Genomic DNA, 20,049 nt, shown 5'->3' on the forward strand with positions numbered 1-20,049 from the left:
TGATGGTGACGCAGCTTAGTAAAAGTGCCAATTACAGAACGTAGCGTGCCCACAACGCAGCACACGCCTCGTTCTTAGCGACCACACAGCTGTGGCAGTGGAGCCAGCTGAAAGCGCAGCAGCCGAGAAAGCTTTGGGGGTGAGAGCAGGGGAACATGGAAGTGTCCTGTGTCTGTTCTGCCTCCTTCCTCTTGCTAGCTAGGAACAGGGATGTTCTCAGGGGGCTGAGGCCCAGGGAGGAAGGGGCCTTCTTTCAGCATATGAGCGTGTCTCTGACCTGCAGGATCTGGAGGCTGGTGACCAGTGCTAGGTGAGTCCTGCCGGGGATACCACATTCTTGTGTAGGACTATGTGGGATGTGCGTCTACAGCCTATGTACAGAGATCACTGTCAAGTGTGGGCTGCTGTCATCTGTGAGCTCTGCTGTGTACGTGTCATGGATCTTCACCATGGTGGGTGTTCTAGTCATGGATCTTCACTACCGTGGGTGTGTGTGTCATGGATCTTCACTACCGTAGGTGTGTGTGTCATGGATCTTCACTATGGTGGCTGTGTGGATCTTCATTATGGTTGATGTGTGTGTCATTGGTCTTCACTATGGCTGGTGTGCGTGTCATTGGTTTTCACTATGGTGGGGGTGTGGGTCTTCACTATGGTGGGTGTGCATGTCATTGGTCTTCACTATGGTGGGTGTGCATGTCATTGGTCTTCACTATGGTGGGTGTGCGGATCTTCACTATGGTGGGTGTGCATGTCAATATTCTTCACTTTGGTGGGTGTACAGATCTTCACTATGGTGGGTGTGCATGTCATTAGTTTTGCCTATGGTGGGTGTACGGATCTTCACTATGGTGGGTGTGCATGTCAATATTCTTCACTTTGGTGGGTGTACAGATCTTCACTATGGTGGGTGTGCATGTCATTAGTTTTGCCTATGGTGGGTGTACGGATCTTCACTATGGTGGGTGTGCATGTCATTAGTTTTGCCTATGGTGGGTGTGCGGATCTTCACTATGGTGGGTGTGCATGTCATTAGTCTTCACTTTGGTGGGTGTGCGGATCTTCACTATGGTGGGTGTGCGTGTCATTGGTCTTCACTATGGTGGATGTGCGGATCTTCACTATGGCCAAGTATGGATTGGACGGTTCCCTTTTCTAGTAATTGGTTGAGGTCTTGCTTGTCAGACGTGTCTGTAGTTTTAGCCGGTACCCTAATAGGGCCAAAGGCTCCTCAACCACGTTAGAAGATACCATCAATGTAAATGGCCCTTGGTATATGTGCAGCCTGTACCAGATTCACTCCTCCTGAGCTCACACAGTCCAAAGAAAGAAAAGTTGTGAGCTGCGAACTTCACGGCCCCTTGAGTACGTTTTAATCTCCTTGCAGCTTCCTCCGTAAGCTCTATTGATGCAGGCACCCTTGTGATTCTTGCAGACTATACTGTTTAATTAATCTTCTTGCTCGGTCCATGTTCTTACATTAAAAGTTTGCATTAAGACACAATTACAGTCAGATTGAGCGCGTACGTGTCAGAGTGGCTTCTGTTTGTTAAGGTAAAACCTTGGACAGATTTGTGGAGATTTGTCAGCACAGAAACCCTTAAAGACCGGATCTAAAGCTTTCATGGAAAGATCAGAAATACTGCGCCCGAGGCGGCCGGTAAAGACTTCACAATCATCTCAGTGTTTTCCTTGATGTTTGCAGGAGGATTTCTGTAAATAATTCTTGCTCTTTTTCTGGTGAGGTGCAGGTGACGATGACAAAGTAAAGGTCTTAACGGGTTTTTGTACAAGCCGCTGGAAAATCACTCTTTGGAATCTAATCCCCAACCTTATGTGACATTTGTTTTATTGCCAAATGGATATTTAGTAACAACACGAGAAGTCAAGACAAACTTTGGTGCCCAACCTTGTCTTAAAGGGGTATTCCTATTTGCATCAGCATCCTATAAAATAATCCTTTACAAAGGAAGCTGTAATTCTGTAATGTATTTCTTTTACCTTTTATGACTCCTGTCTTCTGTTCCGGGGATGTGGTCACATGACCATGTCCATGCAGCTCCTTTTTATTTCCTGTGATGTCATGTGCATGGGCGCTGCAGTGATAGGGGAGTGTCTATGTAACTATCTGGGTGGGAGGAGCTATAAACTAGCTGGGTGGTGTTAGAGGCAGTGATAGGGGAGTGTCTATGTAACTGGATGGGAGCAGCTATAAACTAGCTGGGTGGTGTTAGAGGCAGTGCCAGAGCTGTGGCAGAGGAAGGAGAAGTGCATCATGGGCTTGGTTGGATACAGGAACAGGAAGCACTGCATGCAGGATGGGAGCAACCAGTGGGCTTAGTTCATATGGTGAAAACAGGTCAAGAGAGTTCAAACTATATATATATATATATATATATATATATATATATATATATATATATATATATATATTACACAGTACAGACCAAAAGTTGGACACACCTTCTCATTCAAAGAGTTTTCTTTATTTTCATGACTATGAAGGCATCAAAACTATGATTTAACACATGTGGAATTATATACATAACAAACAAGTGTGAAACAACTGAAAATATGTCATATTCTAGGTTCTTCAAAGTAGCCACCTTTTGCTTTGATTACTGCTTTGCACACTCTTGGCGTTCTCTTGATGAGCTTCAAGAGGTAGTCCCCTGAAATGGTCTTCCAACAGTCTTGAAGGAGTTCCCAGAGATGCTTAGCACTTGTTGGCCCTTTTGCCTTCACTCTGCGGTCCAGCTCACCCCAAACCATCTCGATTGGGTTCAGGTCTGGTGACTGTGGAGGCCAGGTCATCTGGCGCAGCACCCCATCACTCTCCTTCATGGTCAAATAGCCCTTACTTTCAAAGTTTTCCCAATTTTTGGGCTGACTGACTGACCTTCATTTCTTAAAGTAATGATGGCTACTCGTTTTTCTTTACTTTTTACTGCTTTTTTCTTGCCATAATGCAAATTCTAACAGTCTATTCAGTAGGACTATCAGCTGTGTATCCACTTGACTTCTCCTCAACGCAACTGATGGTCCCAATCCCATTTATAAGGCAAGAAATCCCACTTATTAAACCTGACCGGGCACACCTGTGAAGTGAAAACCATTTCAGGGGACTACCTCTTGAAGCTCATCAAGAGAATGCCAAGAGTGTGCAAAGCAGTAATCAAAGCAAAAGGTGGCTACTTTGAAGAACCTAGAATATGACATATTTTCAGTTGTTTCACACTTGTTTGTTATGTATATAATTCCACATGTGTTAATTCATAGTTTTGATGCCTTCATAGTCATGAAAATAAAGAAAACTCTTTGAATGAGAAGGTGTGTCCAACTTTTGGTCTGTACTGTGTGTGTGTGTGTGTGTGTGTGTGTATGTGTGTGTGTGTGTATATATGTATATATATATATATTTCATTCATTCCAAAAAATCACAGGGCAGCACTCCCAGCTTCAGGTTATGTAGGTGCCAGCGTATTGACCTTGGTCCTAAGGTCCAAACACAATCCAAATAAGTATAACGCAGCACTCCTCAGATAAAAAAGTGAAAAAATTTGATATTTATTCAACACATGTTGATAAAGGCAACGTTTCAGCTCTCTCACAGAGCCATTCTCAAGCCAAGTGTACATACAATAAAGTGACTGTGCATATATAGGAACATATCAGGAAGTAATCAGTGCTCGTTTCCTGCATAATTATATACAAGTGCATATAAAAACTCCATAAAAACAAATCATTCTCAAGTGTCAGTTCATGATGTAGCAGCCATCATTCTCAGGTATAGTGCTTCACACCTCAGTGTTATATCTTCAATTGTGTCATCCTTCTTTTAGGATAAAATCGTGCTTCACCACGTCGTGTTAGTGATTAAAAAAATGGCTTGCTTAAGCATAGTTCACACCTGCAAGAGAAACCGCACAGTCCAGGAATCCATATCTTGGTTACCTGTTCTAGATGGTGCACCACCACATTATGGGTGTCAGGTCCGAGCATTCCTAGATGAACAATTTCCTGGAAAGTGGATTGGTCGTCGTGGGCCAGTTGAATGGCCCCCAAGGTCTTCCGATCTGACCCCCTTAGACTTTTATCTTTGGGGTCATCTGAAGGCAATTGTCTATGCTGTGAAGATACGAGATATGCAGCACCTGAAACTACGGATACTGGAAGCCTGTGCTAGCATTTCTCCTGCGGTGTTGCTATCAGTGTGTGAAGAGTGGGAGAAGAGGGTTGCATTGACAATCAAACACAATGGGCAGCACATTGAACACATTTTATAAGTGGTCAGAAACTTGTAAATAACTCATGAAAGAATAAAGTTACGTTAAAACCAAGCACACCATTGTTTTTCGTGTGAAATTCCCAATAAGTTTGATGTGTGACCCTCTTCCTATTGAAAAAACAAAAGTTGGATTCAAAATGGCCGACTTCAAAATGGCCGCCGTGGTCACCACCCATCTTGAAAAGTTTCCCCCCTCACATATACTAATGTGCCACAAACAGGAAGTTAATATCACCAACCATTCCCATTTTATTAAGGTGTATCCATATAAATGGCCCACCCTATATGTGTGTGTATATATATATATATATACACTGCTCAAAAAAATAAAGGGAACACTTAAAGAGGACCTTTCACCAGAGGAAAGCCTCTAAACTAACTATACAGAAGTGAGCTATGAGCTGAGCGCTGTGATTGGCCAGCGCTACAGCATAGGAGAAGAAGACGCCGGCAGGATCAAGTGGGTGGAGCCTAAATACTCACATACCGGAGGCTATACCGGCGGAACGGAGCGGCGCCCGGGGATAACAGTAAGTGCAGGGGGATCCCTGGGCGCCGCTCTACACTTCTGTATACCTAGTTTAGAGGCTTTCCTCTGGTGAAAGGTCCTCTTTAAACAACACAATGTAACTCCAAGTCAATCACACTTCTGTGAAATCAAACTGTCCACTTAGGAAGCAACACTGAGTGACAATCAATTTCACATGCTGTTGTGAAAATGGGATAGACAACAGGTGGAAATTATAGGCAATTAGCAAGACACCCCCAATAAAGAAGTGGTTCTGCAGGTGGTGGTCACAGACCAATTCTTAGTTCCTATGCTTCCTGGCTGATGTTTTGGTCACTTTTGAATGCTGGCGGTGCTTTCACTCTAGTGGTAGCATGAGACGGAGTCTACAACCCACACAAGTGGCTCAGGTAGTGCAGCTTATCCAGGATGGCACATCAATGCGAGCTGTGGCAAGAAGGTTTGCTGTGTCTGTCAGCGTAGTGTCCAGAGCATGGAGGCGCTACCAGGAGACAGGCCAGTACATCAGGAGACGTGGAGGAGGCCGTAAGAGGGCAACAACCCAGCAGCAGGACCGCTACCTCCGCCTTTGTGCAAGGAGGAACAGGAGGAGCACTGCCAGAGCCCTGCAAAATGACCTCCAGCAGGCCACAAATGTGCATGTGTCTGCTCAAACGGTCAGAAACAGACTCCATGAGGGCCCGACGTCCACAGGTGGGGGTTGTGCTTACAGCCCAACACCGTGCAGGACGTTTGGCATTTGCCAGAGAACATCAAGATTGGCAAATTCGCCACTGGCGCCCTGTGCTCTTCACAGATGAAAGCAGGTTCACACTGAGCACATGTGACAGACGTGACAGAGTCTGGAGACGCCGTGGAGAACGTTCTGCTGCCTGCAACATCCTCCAGCATGACTGGTTTGGCATTGGGTCAGTAATGGTGTGGGGTGGCATTTCTTTGGAGGGCCGCACAGCCCTCCATGTGCTCGCCAGAGGTAGCCTGACTGCCATTAGCTACCGAGATGAGATCCTCAGACCCCTTGTGAGACCATATGCTGGTGCGGTTGGCCCTGGGTTCCTCCTAATGCAAGACAATGCTAGACCTCATGTGGCTGAAGTGTGTCAGCAGTTCCTGCAAGACGAAGGCATTGATGCTATGGACTGGCTCGCCCGTTCCCCAGACCTGAATCCAATTGAGCACATCTGGGACATCATGTCTCGCTCTATCCATGTCTCGTTGCACCACAGACTGTCCAGGAGTTGGCAGATGCTTTAGTCCAGGTCTGGGAGGAGATCCCTCAGGAGACCGTCCGCCACCTCATCAGGAGCATGCACAGGCGTTGTAGGGAGGTCATACAGCAAAGTGGAGGCCGCACACACTACTAAGCCTCATTTTGACTTGTTTTAAGGACATTACATCAAAGTTGGATCAGCCTGTAGTGTGTTTTTCCACTTTAATTTTGAGTGTGACTCCAAATCCAGACCTCCATGGGTTGAAAAATTTGATTTCCATTTAAAATTTTTGTGTGATTTTTGTTGTCAGCACATTCAACTATGTAAAGAACAAAGTATTTCAGAAGAATATTTAATTAATTCAGATCTAGGATGTGTTATTTTTGTGTTCCCTTTATTTTTTTGAGCAGTGTAAAATATATATATATATATATATATATATATATATATATATATATATTATATACATTTTTTTATTTACATATTTTAATCATGTTTTCACTTACGTGAAATTGGTTTCGATTTTTAGTTTCGGTAATATTGTGGGATACAGCAACCTTAATTTTTTCCCATGGAGGAAAAATTTTAAAGGGCTATATAGCATGATATATATGGAAGTATAGCATGACCATGTTCTCCTGTAGCACTAGACATATTCCTAGAAGGGTGCAGACTCAGTATAAACTCTCTTGTATGTAGACAGTGTATTCTTTTATTTTTGTGGTCTGTAGGTAGCATATCCCTTTTGAAACTCTTCCTTCCATCTCTTCTGACACCCTCAAGCAAAAGTGGACTCTTCTGGTACTCATAAGAGAAAACAGGCTTCTTCTATCTTGGATATAGACAGTATATCCTTTTGGTAGGGGTCCTATTACTTGTGCCGATGCCAGGCCAGGAACGACAATTCAATCGGTGCTCTCTTAAAGTGTCTTTCATTTGCCCCAATGCAGAGTAAAAGGGGACAAACAATCGCTATTACGATCATTCATTCCCAATTCATTTTGCATATTCTTGACAGCATCTCCTTTTACACAGAACAATGTGCAGCCGACAAACAATGATTTTAGGTTTGTCGGGTAGTCAGCAGCACTTTTACATGGTTCAAACCTTTCAATAAAACATTGAGGTGTTTTTTTTTTTGTTTGTTTTTTAACCTCTTCCAGTAGCAATAACAGAATCTTCCAGTGCTGTCGAAAGGATGCAGATTTGGTATCTTTTTTTCTTTTTTTACCGTGTAGATAACCCTAGTGTTCTTTTCACCATTCAAGAGCAAGGTCAGACTCTTCTGATCCCAATGAATGGGTCCACACTTTGTAAGTTCTCTTGCGTACAGGCAGTATAATATTTTTAGCAAGAAGAACCTTTTTTGTTTTTTCTTTAGCCCCAAGATTTTTGAAGCAAGAATGGACTCTTTCAGGTACTCCCGAAGGGGTACAGACTTAAAGAAGGTAATCCGGTAGGTACAAGTTATCCCCAATCTACAGTATCCACCCCACCGATGTAGGCCTCTTGCTGCTCCCCTAAAATGACCGAAGCGGCTGGTTGCACATGTGCATGGCCACTTCATTCATTTCTATAGGAGTTCCGGAGATAGGTGAACGCTCGGCTATCTCCAGAACTCCCATAGAAATAAATGGAGCAGCCGCGCACAAAAACTAAAAAAAAACAACCTCTGAGGCTGAAGGGGTTTAATAAAAGGCTAATTTCTACAGATTGCTGGCTCTTTTTCACATGGGAGCAACAGCATTAGATGTAGCTGACTAGCACACATGTCCCAAGTCAACTGTTTTTAGTGAGCTGTATTTGGTGATTTCCACATGATTACAATGAAGTTGCACTGAAAAAGTATGGTGTAGTGGGGCTAACTCCACAAACGAGGTGGTGGAACTGAACACTTGTCACTGGAAATGTGAATAAAGGAGATGGTTGTCAATTGGAGAGGCCATTTTTTTTTTCCATAAAAAATCTGCAAATATTGTATCCTGAGACAAAAATGCCATGGCGTGACTTCTACCAAGCTGCCTTTCCCCATTCTCTGACTGTTTACTGCGAATCCATGTACATGGGCTTTGGTCTTCTGCTTCTATCAGCAGGAAAGTCACAACAGACACATAAGAACTTGAATTATTTCTGTATTGTAACCCTTGTCTGGTAGACAGGTTGCACCAAGAACCAGTTGGTCGTTTAGAAAGATGGCGCGTCCATTTGGTCAACCCATAGTTTTGAGGTGAATAAAATAAGGGGGAATCCAAATTGGACAATAATGGTCTAGTTTTCTTTTTTGCAAAGGTGTCCAGCGGAACATAAAAGTATTTTTTAGGACAGTGGGACACAGTGAAATGTACACAAGGTTCACATTTTCCTAAAAATTTTTTCTTGGTAACAGAGAGCCACAAAAATGTTATCAATCCAGATGAACATGAGATCAAGACAGAAGACCTGCACAGCAAACATGCCGATCTGAAGGACAAACTCCGAAGCATAAACCATGGATTTGAACGTCTTCGTAAAATAAGTCATGAGGGTTACAGCGGTGAAAGAGGTGAGACTCTGATCTGTACTTCATGATGAAATTCTGTTTTAGATCTCTTTGGCCTTTTTAAAGGGAACCCTTAACCTGGTTTGGAGCCACTAAGCTACCAGCATGCCTTTTTGCAGCGGGGGTTTATGGCCTCAAACCTGCCCATAGCAACCCATCCATCCTTGCAAAAGAAAGGTCAGTGTAAACCAAGCTTACCAGGAGAGGAGTCTGGGACTCTTCTCCAGCAGCTTGGGGCAAATGCTGATTGCACCAGTGAAGCTGAGGACATTACACCTCATTTCACAGCACATACTCTGTGAAGTGAGGGGTACCATCCTCTGTTTTATTAGCACAGTGCACAAGTGCCCATCGCTGCTGAAGAGGAGTCCTGGACTCTTCTCTTGGAAACTTTGAATCTCATTTACTTTGTTCTGTAGGGACAGAGGTGTAGAGGTTTGGAATCTGACGTCCCAACTTCATAACAGAGTGGTGGTTTAGTGGCTCCAAGCCAGGTGACAGGTTTCCTTCAGAGCCATTTACTGTTTTCATATAATCTACACAAAAAGTTGTCCTTCTGTAAATACATTAAATAAAAATACTCCTTGCTGACAGAAGTGTCCCTTTAAGTAAATACCTATTCATAGAAAACTGAGAGAAGAAGGCTGCGCTCACCTGAAAACAAACTGAGAGCAGGGGCGGTGCCAGGAACAAAGCACTGATCCAATAGAAAAAAGTTCACAAAGCCCAGCTTACAGAAATATAAAATCCAGCTTTTATGGGTTCCAAGACGTAAAATCCAAATAGTTTCGGGTAAGCGTCATGATTAAGGGTCGCTGTCTGACCTGAAACGCGTAGACTTTTTTGCTATTTGGATTTTACCTCTTGGAACAATAAAAGCTGGATTTTAGATTTCTGTAGGCTGGGCTTTGTGAACTTTTTTGTATTCATAGAAAACATTTTTCTTTTTGGATGTTTTTTCTTTTGGCAGTACTGTACAATTGAAAATTAAATCCAAAATAATGTTCTTCTGTAGCAGTTAAAACAGAGAGATAAACTCCTATATATGGGTTATCTGCTAGTATAATATTAGGTGTAGAATTGGGATAACATTGTGCCAACTCTGTTGTTCTCTTGATAGATAAATATGCCTACAGAAGAGCGTTGTACATGCTAGGATATGCCATCAATGTCCGACAGGTTTGGGTCTAATACGTTTACAGGGATATGTGAAGTTCCTGGTGTGGACTCGATTGGTATACAGGTGGTGGCTTCCTGATCGATAGGTTTAGGTTCCACCTTGGGACTCGCTCCTATGTACAGAATGGGGCCCCCGAAGTGGATGGAGAGCAGCCAACCATGCGCTCACATCCTCCACTTACTACTGAAAATAGCCGAGAATGCTTGCTTAGCTATTTTCGTAACTCCCATAGCATTGAACGAAGAGGAGTCCGTGCATGTGCAGGGTGTACTCTCCTTCACCTTTGGGCCCCCGTCCTGGAGATAGGTACTGGGACTTGCACCTGTCTTACATTGATGGCATTCCTAGCGATATGTCATCAATGTCTTAGATGGGCCAACCCCTTTAAGTGCAACCATGGACTAATACAAATCAGAAGTTCTACAAGATAAATTTACGCCATGTGTTATGCCAAAAATAATAGATCTGTCTGTATGGTGATAAACAGATCTTATTATAATTGTCCTCATTTGTTTTATTATATCAGATTTTAATGAGCCAAGAGTAAATGACTTGTGGGACATGGCAAGGAGTGCAAACTTTTCTCAGAGCGAACTGGAATCATTCAAGGTAATAGACTGAGCCTGCAGCTGTGGTGTGCTTCATTAGACCTATGTGTGTGTGTGTGTGTGTGTATATGTATATATGTATATATATATATATATATATATATATATATATATAATTTTTTTTTTTTCTTTAATTTAGGAGGAACTGAAACATTTTGAAACAAAAATTGAGAAACACCAACACTATCAGAAGCAGCTTGAGATCTCACATGAGAAGCTGAGGCACATCGCAGAGATTGGGGACAAAGAGCATCTGAAGAAGAGCAAAGAGAAGTATAACGCCCTCACTGACAAGATCAAGGAGCTGGGTTACAAGGTCTGTATCCAGCAGTTACTGTGTTTTGGGGTTTGTTTGTTTTTTTCTTTTTTTCTTTATTGTATGTATTTATTATATCAACTAGGTACATTTTTATGCATATTGATAGTCAAGATCCGACTTTCTAATAAGCCTTGGAATTTGACAAGGGAATATAGCTAAGCTAGACATCCATCTATAGACAGCTTTTTCGGCATGCTTGCCTCTTATCAGTATGGAGAAGGATTGTGGCTGGCTCAGTGCAATGCCTTGGAAGCAGCTTAGGCAGGGGGCTGAGTCTTCTTAAAGAGTCCAGTCCTGTATGGAGACTTATTGGAAGTATTCCATGGTATGGAGACTTATTAGTAAGAAAACAATATGAAAAGCGGTATCTCCCCAGGAAAGAGAACCATCTTGCCAGTAGGGTTGCACGGGGAACGAGCTTTCAATACCCAAACGATACTTTTACACCCAGATCGATTCCGATACCGGGATTTACTATCCCCCCCCCAAGTATATATTCATTGGTGGCAGTGGCCACAGAGTCCCCTCCTCCTCAGTATTCTCATTGGTGGCAGTGGCAGCTTCCAATCGGAGCCCCAGCAGTGAACTCGCGGGGCTCCTATCCGTTACCATGGCAGCCAGGATGCTGCTGAAGCCGTCTCTGGCTGCCATGGTAATAGAGCTCTATTAGGGTAAATAGGACAAGGGTTCCAGCCCCCTAAGGGGGCTAATAGTTATTAAATAAAAAGTGGGGGATAAAAGTAAAAAAAAAACATATATATAAACAATAAAAAAAGAAACATATTAAGTATCGCCACGCCCAAAAAAGTCTGAACTATTCAAATATTAAAAAATATCTCCTATGCGGTGAACGCCGTAGCAGAAAAAAATAAACACTCGATTCTCCTTAAAAAATGGGATAGGACTGCTCTATTATGTGCCGGATGTTCCATAAAATGCGGAATGCACGTGGCTTTTTTTTGCGTTTTATTTTTTTTTGCGTGGTATCGAATGGTATTGAGTAACGCAATATGTTTTTTATGGTATCGAAATCGAATCAAAATTTTGGTATCGTGACAACCCTACTTGCCAGCACCAACGATTGGATCCGACTTTCCAACAAGTCCTTGGAAGTATAGCCGGGTCAGATGTCCATCTGTAGACAGCCTGTTTCGGGCTTGGGAGATACCTCTTTACGTATTTGTTTCCAATAGAACAAGCCATAAATGATCAGTGAGTATAGCCACAGACACCCCCCCCCCCCCCCCATCCCGCACTAATACTAAAATAACGTGGCTGTAACACCTTTCTGTCCCCTTGCCACATCGGGTTCCTAAGGTCTCGTCCTAACTTATTTTTAGGAAACTAAATGACATGGGGCCAACTTGGCCAACCAGGAGAGTAGCATCTTCGCCATCTTCAATCCTGTATTCCTTCTTTACCTTCATTCAGTAACTGAAAACATGGGTCTCTGGAATTGGGGCAAGGATTTCTATATGAATATCGAGTGGTTTTTTTTTTTTACTTTGTCCCCTAAAAGGTTCTAATAGACCTTCATGGGGGCTTGATTGTTGTGTAGATTATTATTTTTCTTTTACTCATTTTATACTGTAACTTTATTCCCGCTGTATAGCAGCCCAATTACAGGTAGCATGGTCCTGTTACCGGTCTCCTGGCGATCAGGTGATTGCTAGGACCTTGGAGACAGCAGCAGTGCCGTTGTGTATAGGCCTATCAGCAAAGCATAATGGTTAAATACCATTATGTCATAAGGCATGCCATGAGAGATGAAGCGTCCTTTGTCACTGTAGAGGGCATAAGGCACTGTATTATTTCATGGGGATTGCTCAAGATTTTGATAAAATAGATTCAACAGGGTTCATGCTTCATGAATTAAAAAATCTGTCTGTCTGCATGAAAAGAATCTTCAGCGGACATAGTGAAATTGCACACACAATCCTCAGTCGCCCCCCTGGTAACACATGGTCTGTCTATAATTGTGCTTAAGGTAAAAGAAGAGAAATAACCCAGTGTAGCCTTCATACAGCTACATACAGTATTATCTTGTATGTTTAGCGGAGAATGCCATCTGTATTCATCATCAGTAAGATGTTCTTCATCTCTTGACATTTGTCTAATGTGGTCGATGTACTTAATCGAGACCTACAATATTAATGTGCTGTATTTTCCTTGACATAACAACCATCGTAATTTAAAGGGCAGCTGCCATTGTGAAATTATTATCTGTCATGATGTGTATGCACATAGACTTACTAGGTGTACGTGTTATTTTATGTTTTCATTGCTAGCTACAGTATGTAATGTATTTCTTATGTAGTGTACATCACCTCCTGTAACCGCAGTCTGGTTGTGTAGTCTGGACAAAACCCTATACCAGTAGTTTGACTGTGTAGTCTGGACCCCCTCCTATAACAGTAGTCTGAACCTCCTATAACAGCAGCCTGGATGTGTAATCTGGACCCCCACCTATAACAGCAGTCTGGCTGTGTAGTCTGGACAAAACCCTATACCAGTAGTTTGACTGTGTAGTCTGTCCCTCCGCCTATAACAGTAGTCTGGCTGTGTAGTCTGGACCTCCTCCTATAACAGTAGTCTGGACCTCCTCCTATAACAGTAGTCTGGCTGTGTAGTCTGGACCTCCTCCTATAACAGTAGTCTGGACCTCCTCCTATAACAGTAGTCTGGACCTCCTCCTATAACAGTAGTCTGGACCTCCTCCTATAACAGTAGTCTGGCTGTGTAGTCTGGACCTCCTCCTATAACAGTAGTCTGGACCTCCTCCTATAACAGTAGTCTGGACCTCCTCCTATAACAGTAGTCTGGCTGTGTAGTCTGGACCTCCTCCTATAACAGTAGTCTGGACCTCCTCCTATAACAGTAGTCTGGCTGTGTAGTCTGGACCTCCTCCTATAACAGTAGTCTGGACCTCCTCCTATAACAGTAGTCTGGACCTCCTCCTATAACAGTAGTCTGGCTGTGTAGTCTGTAGAATCCCCTCTAACCGCAATCTGGCTGTGTAGTCTGGACCTCCCCCTATTACAGCAGTTTGACTCTGTAGTCTGGATCCCCCCTCCCCCATCCCCTATAAAAGCAGTCTGGCTGTGTAGTCTGGATTTCCCCCCTATAACAGCAGTCTGGTTTTGTAGTCTGGAGAACCCTGTATAACAGCAGTCTGGTTGTGTAGTCTGGATCTCCTAATAGACCAGCAGACTCTTGTAAAGCAGTGCAGCGACAGTTTCTCACAGGGTAAAACCTCGTGAGATGAAGTACAAATATGAATGTTTCTGATCATTTGGAATCCATTGAGTCTGATTAAATGGTTCTCACCTCTGAATAAATTGAAGACTGTTTGGCAAAGTTTGTACTTGAATAGTTAAACTGTGTCCTTATTTGTCTTAACTGTTTATTTGAGACCTTGTATATTTCTGTTGGATGAAATGAAACTTGTTTGGAAATATTTGTGGAAACCTTTGTTCATTCTACCTGATCAACTGAACAAAGACAGGTCTGAAATGTGTACCAGATATTGTCTCATTTATTAGAAGACCTCTAAATGAACAAAGAATTAGTTGTAAATGTGTGTGCAAGAAGAGTAAGCATTGTCTGCATAGCTTGTCTTGGATTCTGATTTGTTGCGGATCTGGGAATCTGTCATGCCAAGGTCCGAAATAATAACAGAAAAACAAGATATACACAGTGACCCTCATGGATTGCATAATCTAGCTACATTCCATTAGGGGGTGAAGCTCTTTGGTTAAAACACTATAAAAGCCGGACCTCTTTCAGTTAAAAAGTTGGAATTCATCTATAAGATAGACGTATCTGCGTAGAAAATTGTTGTTCCCAATCGAGTCTCTGACAGCTTTCATTGAAACTGGCTCCCCAGCTCATGTGTTGCTGTCAGATGATGCTAACTCAATTGCTGATGTAGGTACCTTCATCCTGGATGTAGTCAGGACTCTAGATGAAGTGTGGTTGTATTTACGGTATGTAATTAGTAGATGTGTTTTGTCTTTTGTAACTTTTCTATTTGGTGTTGGTGTTATTTGCCTAATTTTGCTAAAAAAGGACATATATTTGCCTAATTATCCTTTATTCCGTTAATACATTTACTTAATTATTTTACTATTCTTTAAAGTGGTGTGTGTAGTCTCTCTTTAAAGAGTATCTGAACCTGAAATGGTGTATTTGTTAGCAATACATGAGACTAGGGCTGCAGCTAACAATTATTTGAATAATCGATTAGTTGTCGATAATTTCATCAATTAATCGGGAAAAAACACCAAAATGACAAAAAAAGGGGTTTATATGATTTCACTTGAAAAATTATGTTCAAAGGCCATATTAAAACAAATTTAGGAGTTACATAATGATTAAAATTTTGCATTACAATGTAAAAAAGACAAGTTATGGGGGATCTGTGGATGACGCTTATGGGGATCTGTGGATGACGCTTATGGGGGATCTGTGGATGACGCTTATGGGGGATCTGTGGATGACGCTTATGGGGGATCTGTGGATGACGCTTATGGGGGATCTGTGGATGACACTATTATGGGGGATCTGTGGATGACACTATTATGGGGGATCTGTGGATGACACTATTATGGGGGATCTGTGGATGACACTATTATGGGGGATCTGTGGATGACACTATTATGGGGGATCTGTGGATGACACTATTATGGGGGATCTGTGGATGACACTATTATGGGGGATCTGTGGATGACACTGTTATGGGTGATCTGTGGATGGCAGTGTTATGGGGAGGGGGTCTGTGGATGGCAATGGTACTATTATGGGAGGGGCATCAGTGGATGGTACGGTTATGGGGAGGGGCATCAGTGGATGGTACGGTTATGGGAGGGGCATCAGTGGATGGTACGGTTATGGGGAGGGGCATCAGTGGATGACACTGCTATGGGGGGATCTATGGATGACACTATATAGCATCGTATGCTATATGTGTCATCCACAGATCTCTCCCATAACAGTACCATCCACAGATCCCCCCCTCCATAACAGTGCCATTCACAGATCCCCCTCCCCTTAGCAGTGCACAGATCCCCCTCCCCATAACAGTGCCATCCACAGATCTCCCAATACACCGGCCACATCAGTATTCAGACTATTCCTTAACTGGCAGTAACTTTTACTTGAACTTTAAATCAGCTCTATGATCTTTATTACCTTACAAATACAATGAAGCTCCAGTAACAGGCAGAGCGGCGGCGTAACGTCACTCACTCACGTGACTCGCCTGCTCCGCCCACTTTATGAATGAAGCAGGCGCGTCACGTGAGTAGGTGACGTAACGCCGCCGCCCGCTCTGCCTGTTACCTGAGATTCATTGTAAGTTAGTAAAGATGCGCTGATTTAAAGTTGAAGTAAAAGGTACTGCTGGTTAAGGACCATGACCTCCCGCCCCGCATAGCAACGAATCGGCCCGATTATTCGATAACTGGATTCTTTGACAACTAATCCTGTTATCGAATATTATCGAAAACTTCGATTAATCGTTGCAGCCCTACATGAGACCACACTAATAATGTGTTTCAGGGCTCTGACTGCATCCCTTCTGTGGACAGAAGTTTGTCCACAGTCTGGTTATTTACCATTGGTTTTCTAAACACTGGACCTTGATTCTACCAACGCTTGGCCTCTGCAGCACACATCCCTATACATGTGAGATAAGAGTTGTGCCCTCAACACAACTGCCAAAGGTGAGCAGCTCAGCTATTGCTCTCTGCTATCGGCCACTAATATAACTGTCCTCCTACACTTCTCTATGGAGCACCCTTCAGTTTTTTTTTTTCTGTAGTTTATCCCGCATGGGAGGAGAGGGGGAGCAGCAGCATGAAGACAGAAGCAGGTTTCTATTTTTCACCGATATGCTTTATGTTTTCTTCACTTTTAACATTACACGCAGTGCAGTCAGATCCTAGCAATTAGGTAAAATAACAATATCTTTGTTCTCATCCTGTGCAGGTAAAGAAGCATCTCCAGGACTTAACAAGTCGCGTGTCTAAGGACGGGCTCCCCCACAATGAATTGTGATAGAAATACGAGGTGAAAAAAAAGAGACATTCCAGTACGCTAACACGAAAGGCCGAATCGAGTGTACTCGCCGACCGCTGTATTGAAAGCTCCCCGCTTCTGTCAGGACTGCGGGAGACGTTCCTTAGCAGATGTGCTCTTCATCTTGATGCATCTCATGGCTTCCTCAGACGAAGCATTCAGTCTGTCCAGACACATTTCTTTGTTATTTTCTTTTTCTTTTTTTCTTTTTTTTATAGAAAAACAGAATCCATATTCCAAATCGTCTAACATCCATAGCGTTTGCCGAAATTCTGCCGCAGTAGCCACACTGTAGATCTCTGGAACGTTTGCCATGTATACGTTCTCCATGCTGTTTTGTATTTTATTGAGGCGGATGAGATTAAGTTGCTGTTAGAGATTGATGATTATGATAATAATTAAATATTTTCTATGAAATGGTTGCCATGTCTGTGTGTAATTATTGAAATCCCGAAATTGGGTTAATTCAACATTTCGGCGACAATATTTGTGACTTTTTTTTTTTATTTAAATTTTTTTATATCGAATAGGCTTTTCTAGTTATAATTATATTTTTTTATCAAGTGCCCGCAGCCTGACATGGGAGGTAAAACCTGCCAAAATTAAAATGAAACTGAAAAAACTAAAATTATAATTAAGATAACGTTTTAACATTTTAATTTCATTTAGTGTCTGCAAAATGCAGTTGATGATATAATCATAATCCTAGTATAATTCACTCCTCAAAAAGAGGGCACAGCGCCATCTATTGGAATTGTAAACTTGATCCTGTGTTAGCTGTTGGAAATGTGAAGAAGCACAGCGCCCTCTAGTGGACATACAGAGTCACTGTCTGTTCAGTCAGGAATTAAATAACAACATTTTGCATGCTGCACCGCACCCACTACTGTTCAATGTTAGTACAGCTTTAAAATGAAAATTCAAACGGGCTTTCTTTTTTATTTGACTTTTGGCAGGGAAAATGCCTGCAAGAGATGAAATTGAAATCTCATTCTACTATTTTCAGCTTCTACATGGTGTTTTCATTTGATTTATGATTTTTGACATAAAAAACACACTATAGGAAGAGGAGAATTTAATTGACAAAGTAGAAATTTAAAATGAAAAAGACCTATTTATTTTTACATTTATTTTTCACACTTATGACCCACACTGCAGTTGGAAAAGAAAATTCAAATGGAAAAATTGAATTTTCTTTTTAAATTTGGCATGCATTTTGCAGACGCTAAATGAAATAAAAATGTTAAAACGTTATTTTATTTATAATTTTATTTTTTTCAATTTCATTTTAATTTTGGCAGGTTTTACCTCCCATACCCTGAAACAGAAGATTAATACTTATTTGCTCTGAGGTGCCCACGTTGACTCCATCTTCCAGTTCCCGCGCAGTTTACATTTTGGTGGCCATTTTTCTGGTCACATGCAGCGCTCAAGCCAATATCTGGTTTCAGCAGTGACCCCCTGCTCTATTAAAATATGAGTCCCGAACATACTCAGTTAAACATGCTAGTGCATGGGAGCACCAGGATAGGTAGCCATTTCACTAAAAGTTATCGCAAGTATATGGCCGGCTTTAGCCCAACTAAAGGGACATGAAGGGTATATTCTCACACGATCAGGTTTCTTGATGCAGTTTTGGAAACCAAAACGAGGAGTGAATAAAAAAAAAAAAGAAGTCAAGAAGTCCAGGCAGTTTGGCTTCCAAAGCTGCATCAAGATGCCTGTTATTTTTGTGCATAAAAACGCAGCGGAATACAGTACCAGCAAAATGAATGAGATTCAATAAATCTTGTGTACACTTTGCTTTTTCTTTCCATGCAGAAATTGACCTGCAGCAATCCGCAACATGTCAATTGTTTGTTCGAATTATTATTTTTTTAAAATTTATTTTGGGATCGAGGCAAAACTGCTTCAAAATCCGCAAGTAAAGCCCCATGCAGACGTCCGTGGAACACGGTCCATGAGATACCGGACTGGCATTGCAGGAGCGCACGGTGTCACCAGTTAATCATTTGCACGACTGTATTTTTCTGTCCACGTCCGTTCTGCAAGTGTGCGGATTAGTTGCGGACCCATTCGTTTCAATGGGGCAGCAAAAGATGTGGACAGCACGCAAAAAAGATAAAACGTCCTATTCTTGTCCGTATTTGCAGACCAGAATAGGCATTTCTATCACTGAGAAGGAAGTTCCGATCTGCAAAATGCGGGACGCACGCGGCATGTGTCTGAGTTTTGTGGATCCACAATTTGCGGTCCGCAAACACGAATACATTCGTGTGAATGAGCCCTAACTGGTATTTTGTATTTTTAAATGATAGATTGCATCAGTCTTGGACTGGCTGGACATTTTCTCATTTTCAGTGAACTGCTTTTGGGTTTAGTGTAGGGACTTGAAAAACAGTGAACACCCTTGACTTAGGCGGCAATATTTTGGCCACAATATCGACTAATCCCTCATTTTTGCAAGATGCAACCAGGCCTTGCGATGTTGGGTAGAATGAATTAGGCTACTTTCACACTCTCGTTTTGTGCGGATCCGTTCAGATAATGCAACCATCTGCATCCGTTCAGAATAATTCTGTTTGTATTATCTTTAACATAGCCAAGACAAATCCATCTTGAACACCATTGAAAGTTTGGCTCATTTTCGTCAAGCGGACAGCAAAACGCTGCAGGCAGCGTTTTGGTGTTCGTCTTCAAAGCGGAATGGAGACTGAACTGATGCATTCTGAGCGGATCCTTTTCCATTCAGAATGCATTAGAATGCAAACTGATCAGTTTTGGACGCTTGTGAGAGCCCTGAACGGATCTCCCAAAAGGAAAGCCAAAACGCAAGTGTGAAAGTAGCCTTATCAGTACTTGTGGTTTGTACTTAAAGGGATCCTGGTTGAATGCGGTGTCTGATCTGCAGGCTGTATATATAGAGCAGGAGTTGCAGAGCAGACCAATGTGCAGTTGTGTGATTCAGTAGAACTTGTCTATTCATTTGAATTCCTGCTCATTCTGGGCTAGAGTCCAGAGGGCGGTCCTATCAGTGATTGTGATGTTATTCCTGTATACAGTGCTATATAGGGAAGGCTGTCGAGCACTGAGGACCACCTCTGGACTCCTAAACATAGAAAGAAAAGACAAAGTTTGATTGGGTTGGGCGTCACTCAATATCAAGCAACCACAGACAAGTTGGATTGTATATCAGATATTTTTATATATGTCACTTTAAAATAATCACTTTAAGATAATTTACAACATGTTGCATAAAAAACTTACACACTAAAACAATAATGTTAAAACTTAGAC

The 20,049-nt window shown here is 42.3% G+C and overlaps 1 protein-coding gene across 1 annotated transcript in view; it reads left to right on the forward strand.

Annotated features, from left to right (window-relative positions):
* LRPAP1 (LDL receptor related protein associated protein 1) overlaps positions 1-16,947 on the forward strand; it is a 43,816-nt gene extending 26,869 nt beyond the window's left edge. Inside the window, exons 5-8 of the mRNA XM_040419167.1 lie at positions 8,415-8,570; positions 10,274-10,356; positions 10,495-10,671; positions 16,663-16,947. Coding sequence (XP_040275101.1) covers positions 8,415-8,570; positions 10,274-10,356; positions 10,495-10,671; positions 16,663-16,731 — 485 coding nt within the window. The 3' untranslated portion in view covers positions 16,732-16,947. The remainder of the gene's footprint in view (positions 1-8,414; positions 8,571-10,273; positions 10,357-10,494; positions 10,672-16,662) is intronic.
* The last annotated feature ends 3,102 nt before the right edge of the window (positions 16,948-20,049 follow it).

This window comes from Bufo bufo, chromosome 2 (assembly GCF_905171765.1).
Source record: "Bufo bufo chromosome 2, aBufBuf1.1, whole genome shotgun sequence".
NCBI lineage: Eukaryota > Metazoa > Chordata > Amphibia > Anura > Bufonidae > Bufo > Bufo bufo.